Raw genomic sequence first — 14,332 nt, 5'->3', positions numbered from 1 at the left:
GCAGAAAGTATTCTAAAATTGCTGGCCACTACATTTAATCCACCCTTCAAACATATTTGCTAAGTATCTGTGTGGATTAAGAGAAAGAACCAGGCCCATAATTTTTTGTGTGTATATAATTTTATGTGAAAGTCTAGTTTTTTACCAGAGACTTCAAGAGAATAAAAAGAAACAAACATTAAATAGTGGTATAAAAATAAATGTTTTTATGTAAGGAACTGTACATTTTACACAGAGAAATGAAAGCTTCTAACAACGTGAATATGAAATGTGGATTTGCTTTTTTCCATTCAGCCTACCTAGTCTTCGCCCAATGTTGGATGTTAATTATTTGCCACTGACAGACATGAGGATAGCACGGACATTTTGTTTTACCAATGAAGGCCAAGCGTTATACCTCGTCTCTCCTACTGAAATTCAGCGGTTAACATACAGCCAAGAGATGTGTGATAATCTACAGGTAGGTCAGGCACATTTATGAATACACATTGGATATGGTTGTAAAAAGAGAATGAGAGAGATATCTAATAGCTAAATATTATTGGGGCAGGCAATAAATATGCCTTCCCTAGGTGTTTTGAATATATGTTCATCATTGTGACCCTGTCAAGTTTAGTGTGGGTGTAGTTATACACAGAAAAAAAAAAAAGAAAGAAAGAGGGGGACTGACGGAGAGTATGCAAAGATCATACGTATTAATGGTTGAGTTTTTGTTTGGTCATTTTATTGTTTTGTTTGTTTGTTTGTTTGTTTGTTTGTTTTACTATGGAGAATCCCCTGTAAGATTATAAACTCTCCCTCCAAGGTGGGGACTATGCACGTGCACACAAAAATCTTGCATACAATTCAGGGAGTTCACGGACTTTTTAAAAAAAGAAGTCTAAATTTTAAGAGCCATACAAAATAAATACATATCCTGTGGGTTAGTATTGGGCATTTGTGTTTTATCATAGCAGTGAGCAGAGCTTTGAAACAAAATAAATATAAAAGCTTATCAAAACCTTAGATAACCTAAAAGTGGTTACAAAAGAGCATCTTAGAGATTTAATTGGTTCAACCCCTTTATTTTACAAAACAGAAAACTAAAACCCATCCATTTTAATAGAGAGGTTAAAAGTATAAGCTCTGAACTATTTAAGTTGTATTTTGCCCACTTGTATAACTTTGGGAATTTTGCTTAACCGACCTGTATGCTCTGCCTTGGAGCACTGTCATGAGAATTAAGTAAGAACTGAGCCCAGTGCCTGGAATATAGTATGTTTTAAAAATAAATAATAATGTTCCTATTATTGTTATTCAGCAAATGCTTGTTGAGTGGTTACCATATGCCTGGTACTTGGCTAGGTTCTAGTTAAGATACAAGTCTCTACCTGCTAGTGTGGAGGAAGATAAGTCAACAGACAAGCACCGCACTCTGTCTGACAGAAAAAGACTGTCTATATGTGGCTGTGCCAGCGCTGAGGAGACATGGAACAGGGGCCCCTCAGTTATGGGATAGCAGGGAGGGCTAGTTAGAACAAGGTTGTAAAGGATGAATAAGAGTCATCTATAGGGATGGGTGGCTGGGAATGGAAAAGGATATGATATTCTCGGCAGAGTAGTGTCATGCAAAAATTCCAGAGGTTCAGGAAACTGCCAATAAACTGCAGAGTTAGACAGTGAAAAGGGTGGAGGGATAGTACTGGGGAATTATTCAAAAGTAGATCTTGGAGCACCCTGTAAGCTCCTTAAGGAATCTGGCATTTATCCCAAGGGGAACAGGAAGTCATGGAAAAGGTTTAGCAAATTTGTTTATTAAAACTAATATTCTGGTTACATATAGTTTTGAAGAATTTGAGAGAACAATTAGGAGGTGTTTTTTTTTTTTAATAATTAAGGCCAAAAATAACAGTGGCTTAAAATAAGGGAGCTAGCAGTGAGAATGGAGAGAAGTTAGCAGATTTAATAGTAAGAGTGTAATCAGTTGGATTGGAAGGTTATTAGATATAGCAGTGAGGGAAAGGAAGGGATTAATAATTATCCCTGGGTTTCTGGCTAAGCCACTTCCAAAGAGAAGGGATCCAGGAGGAAGAGTGCAGATCTGGTGAGAAGAGGTGAGAGAGAGTCACGCTGCAGGTTCATGGACAAACTGATATTAGGTCACACATCTCTTGACTTGTGGTTGAAGTTCCTTCCTCCATACCAATGATTCTCAAATTTTGGTCTGCTTCAGAAAGACCTGAAGAGCACACTAAAAATATAGATAACCAAAGAACATTTATGTAGGTTCTGATTTAGTATGTGTGAATGAAGCTCAAGCACCTGTATTTCTAGCAAGGTATTTCTCCACTCATTCTAAAGCACATCAGATATTGAAAACAACTGTGTCTCACTATGCTGCCTATTTTGACTCATTTATCTTGAATCATTTCCTAATTTTGTACTTCATATAAAAATAAATCCAAACTTCCTCCACATACTCCCAAAGGCTTCCTACTTCATAGGTTAGTCCATGCTTAGTTCAGGAAGGGGGTTCAGACAGGAAAGAGGCTATAGTAATTGAAAAAGGAAAAGCAGTCCAGATTGTGAGTCACTGATCAGGTGGAGATTAGTCCTAGGGTAAATATATTGCTTCTCATGCTTTCTAACTGTAAAGGGGAGAAGAGAAGAGGACATAAAAATGAAAATTTAAAAATGTCAGTTACAGGAGAATGGAAGGAAAAAGAGGTGGAGAAAGAAATGCCAGAGAGAAAACTGGGAGGAAAGCAAAAATCACCAGGAAAATATATGGAAAGCAGATTGTCTTTTCATTATGTGCTTTAACATTCCACAATGTTTTATTATTATTATTATTATTATTAATTTATTTTTAGTTACTCTAATGCTTTTTTGTTTGAATTTGATACAGGACATGCTAGGAGATTTGTTTATTCCCATAGAGACACCAGAAGCTCAAAATAGAGGCTTTCTCAAGGGACTCTTTGGTGGAAGTGGACAGACATTTGACAGAGAAGAGCTCTGTGAGTAAACTCCTGATTATGAAGCTGTATCACAAAATAGAAGACCTGTTTGTGTGTGTGTGTGTGTGTGTAACTTAATATAATATGTGATCTCAAATTCTAGACTAGGGTTTTTTGCTTCTGTATCTTGAAAATTATTTTTTACCAAATATGAATAAAATCAGTTACTTAATATTAGGAAATAGTTTAATAAAAATACTGCATGCAATTCATACAAATAATTAGTAAGCTAATAAATGTCATTTGCAAATAGATCATACCCACAAGGCAGGTGAAGATATTCAGTTACTGAATTCTGGAAAAAATGTTTATGGATCTGCTACCTTGAAACCACTGCTGGGAAACAGATTCTTTATCCAGAACACAGGCTTATCAATGCTACAGAATAAATTACTTTAAAATCCTTCCAGTGAAACTCTGACAAACAATAATTGAAAAGGAGTAGAAAGATACTAGGGAACATTTTCAGAAAGAAAAATGTGTTTTCCAGAATATCTCACCACTATTTAGTCTTGCAGATCAAAACTCCTTTTCTCTTGAACTTTTAACCAAGCAGAAGATCTAGATGCCTCCATATGATGGAATATTTTTCAGCCATAAAAACAAATGAAGTTTGATACATGCTACAACATGAATGATACTTGAAAACACCATGTTAAGTTAAAGAAGGAAGACAAAAAAGACCACATATTATATGATTCCACTTATACATGAAATGTCCAGAATAGGCAAATCCATGCAGACATAAAGTATATAGTGGTTGCCAGGCACTGGGACAAGGACGGATCAGGGAGTGACTGCTAATGGGCACAGAGTTTAAACTTTTTGGAGTAATGAAAATGTACTAAAATTAGATAGTAGTGGTAGCTGCATGACTCTGTCAGTACACTGAAAACCACTGAACTGTGGTATATAACGTATGTGAATTGTGTCTCAGTAAGTCTCTTATTTAAAAAAAATAGATCTTAATTCCATGCCTACTGTTACATCCTTGAGAATGCTCACCAAATTTCTACCAAGATAGCTGTCTTTCAATAAAAAACGTCCTTAAAATTCATTCAAATTAAACTGAACTTTGTAAATGGTAGAGAAACTATTATCCTTTTATAAAGGAACAGAATTTCAACATATGTATGCTCGTGTCCATCAGGCATAGACCCTGTTCTCTAGTATTTTACTTCCCCCCAACACACAATTTAAAACAGTAACAACTGAGGCCTACAGAGGATGACAGCAAGATGAGCAGAGATGGTAGGAATGAAGACTTGGGCAGAAGTTTAAACAAATGAACTGGCCTAAGATTGGAACTATCCTAATATGGGTTAAATATGAAATCGCCTATATTGTGAGCAACTGGTTCAGCAATGTCAAGAAGGGCAGTGATGCCATATTGCATGGAACCCGCATACACACATACACATACACACGAGGACAGGCAGTAACAACACAGTTACCTCGCAGTCTCAATCTCTTTCATAGGTGGGTAAGTGCTAACATCTCCAAATACACGTCTGTGATAGAACCAAGTATACCTCTCTCTATATGAGAATTATGATGATAGAATTTAATGCAAGTACTTTGGTGATAAGCTTGATTATAATTATTTGAATTACTGACAATGTGTTTTTTAATTGCTATGGCTTGAACTCCCAGTTGGGGAAGCTTCAGCAGGAAAAGCATCGCGCAGCCTTGCACAACACATTCCTGGCCCAGGTGGTATAGAAGGGATGAAAGGTGCGGCCGGAGGGGTGATGGGAGAGCTGACTCGAGCCCGGATCGCACTTGATGAGAGAGGACAGAGGCTAGGAGAGCTGGAGGAGAAAACTGCAGGCATGATGACCAGTGCGGAAGCATTTTCCAAACACGCACATGAGGTAAACTGCTTAATATAGGCATCTTTACACAGCAATAGCTTAAAACATTCAGGTCCCCCACGAGAAAACCCAAACAGAGATGCCACCGTAAGTAATCCTGTGTGAGAGCCAAGGTAGCTTGAATCTCATTATAAGTATTGTAATTCCCCCAGTATTTGGAAGAAAAATGTTTTTAAATACTATAGTAATACTGCTTTACCTTAGGAGATAATTTAAAAGAAAATTATTCATTGGCTCTGATACATCGTATCTGTATTGTGCACCTGCTACTAGAAAGGTGCTTAGGTACATTACATGATTCCCTTTCAAGCAAAAAAAGGTGAGGGGCATAAGAAGCAAGAATCCACACACTACTTTTTGCTTCAATCATTAAAAATCAGCTGAGTCTTTACAGCTTGATTATTTTTTAAAAATCTTTCTCATATGCACCTTATTTCAAAAAATGAAGTTATATAAATTTTGCAATTTAGTTAGATATGCATGATTAGCTCAGTATGAACTTGCTTTGATTAGTACTTTTAAAGACTTCTAAAAGCATTTTATTGTGACTATTTTTCTTTGCAGTTAATGCTGAAATATAAGGATAAGAAATGGTACCAATTCTAAACTTCTAAAGAAGCTGTTGACTGCTTTGAGAAACCATTATTCAGGGAAACCAAATTTATTCCCAGCATCACTATTCAACTTGCTAGAAGCCAGTTTCTTCTACAAAATGTTCCATTACAGTCCATCTGAAGTTATCATAAGGGAAATTTATTAGAGACACCGTATAACCCAAAGGCTGGAAACCTGGTTAAAATCCCAAGACATGGCTGAATTTGCCTTTTCCCAGCGTGGAATGGAGCTATCATCTTGGCATGTCATTTGCTAAGGATTTACATTTAGGAACTACGGGGAGTCCTGCTGATTTGAAAAAATCCTGTACAAACAAAAGCATTAATGCACTTAATGAAAAAAAATCTTTGCATGATAAATTAACATCTTAAGAGGAAAAGAAAAAAAAAACAAGCATGTTGTGACAGAAGAAAAAAAGATTTATGGTAAACTATTTTTATAAATTGGGCCACACCTGACAATTTAAAAAATCTGCATTAGAAGATATCAGTGTATTTCAAGTACATTTGCCATACCCAACTGAAAAAGAAAAGAAAACCAGAATTTTCTTCTCATCTATAATTTTCATTATACTATGACATTATTGAATTCTTATGGCAAGAGTCTGATTAATGTTTCTCGCTCCATAATATTTTACATCATCATGGTTATCAGTCATAATTATTACCAGTATATTAAATTATTCCTAACACAATTATTTCCATTTCTATCATCTCCAGAACAAGTTGCTATTTTCAGTCATAAACCAGGTAGGGCTCGGTCACCTCAAAGCATTTTTTCAGTCTGGCTTGTGCTCTGTAGGGGAGTTGATAAGTTTGGGGAAACTAGATTATAGGAACAATGCAGTTAGCTTTGAGAACTGATTTCACACACTCTGGTTTCAGTTTCTAAAGTGATATATTTTTAAGGCTCCATTTGTATCTTTGTCTGCCAATTACACAGTATATTACTGTTCAAGCCCAGTGGGGTCTTCAATCCAAAGGTGCTCTTGCAGCCTGACACTCACAGACCAAACTGGTCATTTTCTTCAGTATGATTCAGTAAAACCTCAGTTAATGTTTTGGGAAAGGGATTCTGATTTATTTCATTTCTGACTAACAAGGGCTTTCATTAGTAAATACTTTTTGGTTCAATACTTACTATTGAAAATCTTTATAAAATTTTTGCTATCTTGGCCTTAGTCACCATCATGGACAACAGAAATACAGAGAGTTTAATTATACAAAAATCAATAATTTTGTCACTCACTGGGCTATAAGCCACAAACTGTCAGTAGACACCAAACACCTATTCCTTATTTAAAACTCTTTTAAAGGTGGAATAAAGAATATCCTTAATATGATAAACGTTCTCTGTCATAACTCTAACAGTGAACTACTAGAGGCTAAATGAATACATTTGCCATCATTATTTAACATGATTCTGGAAGTTAAAAGTCATAGAAAATGAATGCATGCAGATTCCAGGACCCATCCTGTAATATGTTGTTCCTTTGAAAAGAATATTTTTTAAAAAATCAATGGGTCTGTCTTACTGAATTTTGATTATTCCAGGTATTACTGGATTTGCATTTGTGTTTAAGAATTCACATTTTCCTGAAGTCCAAGTTATTTTAGTAGCCCAAAATAGTATTTATTTGTGAGGTTTTTTTTAGATTTTTTTTTATTATTAGTGGTTTTTTTTTTGAAGTGGTACTTTCTTTAAATGCTCTCAGTAATTTTGAGAAGAGCAAAGATGATAGAGCCAGAAAATGTATACCAAGAAACCATTTCTCAGAGTCCTTGGATTCTCCTAATTTCTCAAAAAAGCTTCTCCATGAATCTCACCATTCCTGAGAACAGCCTTAGAGTAACAGAACTTGACTTGGAAATACAAACATGATACATAAGATTATACAGTAAAAATATTAAACCTGAGATCAGAGTTTAGAAAACATTGGCAGCCATATTGCAGTACACTATTTGTACCATCAGTTTTAAGAACTCACTTTTCTGATTTTCTGAACAGATACTTTATCATTTCTATAACTTAAAAAAAACTAAAAGAGCAAAATATTATTTTAGGAACAATGAAATTCAGTCCAAAGTGGCATCAAATTCAATGACTGTCTCTGAAGGCCTCAGTAAGTTTGTATTTAACTTGTTCTACACCTGGGTTTCTCAACAATGTCACTATTAATGGAAAATTCTTTGTTGTGGGACTGCCCTTTACATTGTAGGATGGTTAGCAACAACCCTGGCCTCTATCCACTAGATGCCAGTAGCAACCCCAGAATAAAATAATGTCTCCAGCCATTGCCAAAATTGCTCCCAGTTGAGAGCCACTGTTCTACATTATTTAAAGACAGATTAAATGTGACTATGTAATATATGTCTTGTATAAAATTAAATATCATAACTTAAGAAGATAAATTATTACACCCCAAATTACATGTGTGGTTCATATGCAATAAAATACTATTTTGAGAAAGCTTATATGAATCAGTGAAAAATAACAATTACAGAATATTTTAAGCATACAGAGAAAACAAGAAAAAGAACAATATAGCATTTTACAGAAGTGCTTAAAACTCTGGCTCTAATGAATAGATAAAACGTTTATAATTAGCACATCAATTGGAAGTAAACAGGTGCTTCTAAATGCTTGAAATGAATAAATTCTTTTAAGTCGTTTAAATATGTCTTTCAATATAATTTTTATAAACCCTTTCTTAATGTAAGGGTAACTTCATCTCCCAAACTCCTGATTAGTGGAATACAAATCAATGAGGTTTTACTGCATCAGAATTATTTTTATAATTCAAAGAGACAGCAATAACAAGAATCTAATGTGGATGTGATTTTTCTCTTTGAATATTTCCGTTCTGTTACACTGACATATGTGTGCGCGTGCGCATGTATACACACACACACACACACACACACACACACACACCATCACAACCACCACCACAACCTTATCATCATCATCTTTGGAAAATGAGTACTGTTGATCCATGTAATTCTTTACATCTCTATTCTCTACTATTTAAATGTCTTGCCTCTATCTTGGAACACAAAAAAATACTCCTAGTAACTTGGACAATGATAGAAAAAAATGACTGAGCCTTAGTAGTCATCAAAATTACATTATATCTGCTATGGGGGCATCAGAAAATAAAGTTTGATAACCACAGCCTCTTAAGTTGACCTCATCTCCTTATGAATCCTTCAGGAGATAAGCCCTTCTTACTGTCCCACAAGAAAATGGGTCTTTGTGTTCTATTCACCAATAAGAAGCTATAAGTGTTTGTTTTCCTGGTTTTAATGTGAGCAATAACCCCTACCATGAAATCATCCATTAACCTTGTATGGAGGGGAGGATGATTGATTTGTCATTTAATCCCCTACAAAAGCAGGACTGACTTTCCTTCTTATACTTGAGACTCAGACTCAGTACCCCAATCACCATTGGGGTCATTATCTAACTTTGGAAGAATAGTGACAGAACTGAGGGAGATGTTTTCTTATACTTTAGTCACAAAGACAATTTGTCAAACCTTTTATATAGCCTTGGAGTGATTCTCAAGTTAATAAATCAGAATCCAGTTTTCTATTCCTCAAAGATCTTAAAGGATTATAAGAGGAAAAGGTTTACTGTTGGAGTCCCTTTTTATGTGACCCATGTGTCAAATATTAAATGTACCATCTATCTGTTATTTGTATTAAAGGATTACCAGGACTTTGAGAAAGAAAAAATAGATTATGCCCAAGGCTGGTTGAAGAAGATGAAGATGAACTCTTTGAAATAGTTATAAAACGTTTGGCAGAAGGGAAAAATGAAGCAGGTCTAGAAAAGTAAGCTAAAAATACTCTCCTTGGTTTAGGATCATTGGGACAACCCACCAGTATATCTGTGTGATTAAGTCTGACCCAATGGAAAGACATTAGAACTTGACCACTTTCAGAAACGGCAATGCCGAAAGGAGTCAGACACTTCTATCAGGCCTTGCTGTGATTCAGGAGAAAAGTGGTAGCCTTCACAGCTTCCTCACCTATGTCCTCTATTACACCAACCCCATTACTGACTACATACTACTTCACATACACACTGATCCAGGTGCCAGAAACACTCTGGTAAGTCATGTATTCTGGATGGCTCATTCCAGGGAGTATAGTGGTTGTGTAACAAGTTTAGTGTGCATATTTGCATACAAAATAGCCCTAAAAGGACAAAATACAGAATATTTGGGAAAGTGAGAGGAAGTGCCAGTTTGGTACAAGAGGGTTGGGGTGGGGAGGGACATGGGAGCCAGAGTTAAGTGGAAGAAATTTTGATGAGAAACCAGAGGCACAGATGGCTGCTTTTATTTATGTATTTACATAGGGAACTGAGTCTCAACCTTGGCTGTACAACAGAATCACCTAAGGAGTTATATCAAAATCTCTCAGAGTGGGAACCAAACATGTGTAATTTTGAAAGCCCTCAACATGGTTCCAATGTTAGCCAATGTTGACAAACACAGCTTTACGGCCAATTAAGGAAGAAACATTTGTCTACCTTGGCTGGTATCCAAGCCCCACTTCTGATGGGTCAGGGAAGACAACATGTAAAAGATATAGTGTTGTCTGGATTGATTATTGTGTTGAAACCCAAAACAAATGTTCTGTGCAAATTTCTGACCAGGGAAGGCCCTATTAATTTTAAATAAGTCTGTCTTTGTGATTTTCTCCCATGTGACTTGGCCATTAATTATTCCAATTCAAACATCTAGATTTTGATTGTCTTATACATGTGACATCACAAGACACCAGAAGAAAAATAAGAAATTCAACAGTATGTAAAGCTAAGTGGAAACTAATTCTTAGTAACAGGATAGTGGAAATTAAAACAATCATTTACTAAATCAGGTCCAAATTTATTATTCATTCTTCATTTGGAGGAGACATAGGTACTAGGTACCTTTTCTGCATAGTTGGACAAGATCTTAGCAAGAAGGAAGAGCAGTTCCTTTTTGATTGCTGGCTTAGCTCCCAGGGCCACTTGGATTTATTTTCTTGGTTATTGGATTCATGTTTAAAGGGAGAAGAGTGTCTGTAACTCACTATCTGTGCCCTGAAAGACTGCTTTCACCTTTAAAAAGGGAGAGTCTGCCTATCCAAGGCAATAATACCTAATGAGAAAACTTGAGAGTTCTCTCCTCTCATACTGCTCCCTCTGGTATTGGCCTATGCTTCTTAACTGCAAAGCCAGAAAATAAACTAGGTGGTGGTTATGGACAAGTGTACACAGAATCAAAATCTCTAATAACCTATAATTTTTAGTACTTAATTATGTGATGTTTTATTCTAGGAAATAAGAAACAGATGACATCATTGATGTATCTTTCTTTCATCTTCAGAACTTTTGCATCTTTTCAGAAAATGACAAATTACTATTTTTCTGTTGCACTCAGCAATTGTGACTATACTTAAAATTCTTGTAGTCTGTAGAAATATCAATAAAATTGTATATGTTTGTACATAGATGCTCTTATGTTATGATGTCATGCACTACTAAACATTTTTGCCAAGATTAAATATGGACAGAGGTAAGACCTTCATTTGCAACACTTTGAGCCATGGTTTTGCAAAGTATAATTGTTTTAAAAAGGCAGAGAGGAGGAGCATGTACAACACATTTGTTTGAAGTAAAAAACAAAAAGACTAAACATAAGTTCTCCAAACTCATAGATTTTGCTAGAGTCTATAAATCCCAAAGGGTAGAATAGCCACCCCAAATTTCCCCAAATTTCAAACTGGGGAGTTGTGTAACTTTTTTATGGAAGACTCTACAGTCAATTTTTGAGGATGTCGATTAGACCTTTGGTGAATTACAAGTAAAACTAAGTTTGGTGAGGATGCAGAATAAAAAACCAAGGCTGAGTAAGATGTATTTACAAACTGAACATTCATACCTTATTTCTTGACTTCATTAAAGCTCAGGCTTTAATCCCATTCAGGCAAAACCCATAAACCATTATGGGTTTATATCACTACATTCATTAACTTCACAACCTCCAAAAGTCCCCTAGAAAGACAGAGCTCTCTTCCCTTCTGGCTTTCATCTGCACAATTAATTCCTCTTCAGGCACTTTTTTATATTTATCTATACTGTGGCCTTAGCTGACTAATCTTACTCTTCCAAATACTAATTATCTCAAGAAAATTTTCCTATTACCACAACTTCCCTCCTAGTTTTGGCTCCATATAAAGATGGAAAAAAAAATCAACCAACCAACCATAGGCTAAGAAATGTTTTTCAATAAATAGTGAAAATGTAAAAACAGACCCTTTAAATTCCAAATGTTGTCTTTTCTTCAGAATTTTTTTAAATGTTTATTTATTTTGAGAGAGAGAGAGCATGCACAAGTGGGTGAGGGGCAGAGAGGGAGAGAGAGAGAATCCCAAACAGGCTCTGCACCATCAGCACAGAGCCCGACACTGGGCTTGATTTTAAGAATCGTGAGATAATGAACCGAAATCAAGAGTTGGTCATTCAGTCAAATGAGCCACCCAGGCATCCCCCCCCCTTCAGAATTTTCTCAAAAGTATCCTTATCTTCTTTGAAATACAATCAGTCAGGCTTCACATATATGCATTCAATATTTAAAATACTGATTTGACTTCCTTCCTCCTTTCCTTTTTTTCCATTCATTCAGTCCAAAAGTCAACCAACCTAAGTTGTTGATGACAGCCCCATGCAAGGAGTGCACAGTAGCAAGTGAGTGTGACAATCCAGAGGAAGACAGAATCAGAGTGAGGTGGCTGACATGACAGTAATGATGGCCTGTGAGAGGTAGGCACAGGACAGAAGGTAGTCCAGCAGGTGGAGATAAAGGAGGGAACAATTAAACAAATATATTGAGGCTACAAGAGTCAGGTTTCTCAATGATGGAGAAGTACAAATAAAAGGGAATATGAGGGGTGCCTGGGTGGCTCAGTTGGTCAAGCACCCGACTTCAGCTCACGTCATGATCTCATGGTTTGTGAATTCTAACCCTGCGTTGGCCTCTGTGCTAACAGCTCAGAGCCTGAAGCCTACTTCAGATTCTGTGTCTCCTTCTCTCTCTGCCCCTTCCCGACTTGCATTTTGTCTCTTTCAAAAATAAATAAATATTAAAAAAGGGGGGGGGATGTGAAAATAAATCCTGTAGTATTGGATTAGAATTGGAGCTATCAGTGAGAATTTTATGTACAAACATACATACATACCTGTGATGTAAAGGTGTGTTTGTGTGTGTGTGTGTGTGTGTGTGTGTGTGTGTATCCTAATTCTGAACACTGAGAGAACTAGGAACATCACCCCAGGAACATTGAACACATGTAGTACTTGGAATTTGATTTCTAAACACTATTCTCTGCTAAAAGGAACTGGGGTTTTGTCAAGAGATAGCTGATTTCAAGGCTGGAACATCTTTTTATTCCAGAAAATCAAGTATTCAAAGAATGATGGGGATGTGTCAAAAGGACACAGAAGCCAACTTCAAAGGGGCCACACAGGTCAAACCTGGGATAATTTGAGTATCAAAACTAATAATACTATTTGAATAAAATAGCTACCCATGTGTCCACACTGATGTTAATTAATTAGAAGGGAAAGCTCTTCCTTACAATATAATGTCGACCAATAAATGTGATAGAATTTTAAAATTACCGTCAATCACTTTAAATTAGGGGCAACAAACCAGTGGATGCTATAACTAGTGGGTTAAAATGTAATGAAGGAACAAGATATTTACATAGTCTCAAAAGTATTTTCACAAAAACTACTTATTAATCATAAAGAAAAAATTAAATTTTAAACTATAGAAACCTGGATGGATATTCTAGATTCAAGGAGACTAGAGAGACATGGTAACTGGGTATAACATGTAATCTTGGATTGGACCCTTTTGCTATGAAAAACATAATTGCAGCAATTCACAAAACTCACTTGAGTGGGATTCTTGGTACCATTCTTGAAACTTTTATTTAGGTTTGAAATTACTTCAAAATAAAATTATAAAAATAAAACTATTTCAATTATGTCAAATTATTTGTGTTTCAATGACATTGTCTTCTACCTTTCATAGCAAATGGGTAGCTGCTTTATGGGTTAGAATAGTTTTCTGAACTGGTTTGGGAAGCCAACCACTATTTAAAAATTTTTTAAATGTGTTTTGGGGAGCCTGGGTGGCTCAGTTGGTTGAGTGCCTGACTTCAGCTCAGGTCATGATCTCACGGTTTGTGAGTTTGAGTCCTGTATCTGGCTTGCTGCTGTCAGCACAGAGCCCACTTTGGATCCTTTCTCCCTCTCTCTTTGCCCCTCCCCACTCGTGCTCTCTCTTTCTTTTTTTTTTTTTTTTTTTTTTTTAAATTTATTGACAAATTGGTTTCCATACAACACCCAGTGCTCATCCCAAAAGGTGCCCTCCTCAATACCCATCACCCACCCTCCCCTCCCTCCCACCCCCCATCAACCCTCAGTTTGTTCTCAGTTTTTAACAGTCTCTTATGCTTTGGCTCTCTCCCACTCTAACCTCTTTTTTTTTTTTCCTTCCCCTCCCCCATGGGTTCCTGTTAAGTTTCTCAGGATCCACATAAGAGTGAAACCATATGGTATCTGTCTTTCTCTGTACGTGCTCTCTCTTTCAAAATAAACATTAAAAAAATAAAAATGTGTTTTAATTACACAAATAATACATGAATGTATATTTATAATCACACCAAATAATAGACAAAAGAAAGTGAAAGTTTCCCTTGGTTACCGCCTACCTTTTTCTATAACAATTATTATTAGTTTGTTGTTTCCTTCCAGATGTTTTTCTATGCTGCAACTTGCTTG

The 14,332-nt window shown here is 36.1% G+C and overlaps 1 protein-coding gene across 1 annotated transcript in view; it reads left to right on the top strand.

The window, feature by feature from the left end:
* Positions 1–5,853, top strand: part of STXBP5L (syntaxin binding protein 5 like) — a 390,498-nt gene extending 384,645 nt beyond the window's left edge. The window contains exons 25-28 of the mRNA XM_030330346.1: positions 295–460; positions 2,888–2,999; positions 4,653–4,873; positions 5,438–5,853. Coding sequence (XP_030186206.1) covers positions 295–460; positions 2,888–2,999; positions 4,653–4,873; positions 5,438–5,479 — 541 coding nt within the window. The 3' untranslated portion in view covers positions 5,480–5,853. The remainder of the gene's footprint in view (positions 1–294; positions 461–2,887; positions 3,000–4,652; positions 4,874–5,437) is intronic.
* Positions 5,854–14,332: the final 8,479 nt, after the last annotated feature.

The sequence above is a fragment of the Lynx canadensis genome, chromosome C2, assembly GCF_007474595.2.
Source record: "Lynx canadensis isolate LIC74 chromosome C2, mLynCan4.pri.v2, whole genome shotgun sequence".
In the NCBI taxonomy this organism is placed as follows: Eukaryota; Metazoa; Chordata; class Mammalia; order Carnivora; family Felidae; genus Lynx; species Lynx canadensis.
Note: the sequence above shows the minus strand (reverse complement) of the source record. Positions and strands in the feature narration are given on the sequence as shown.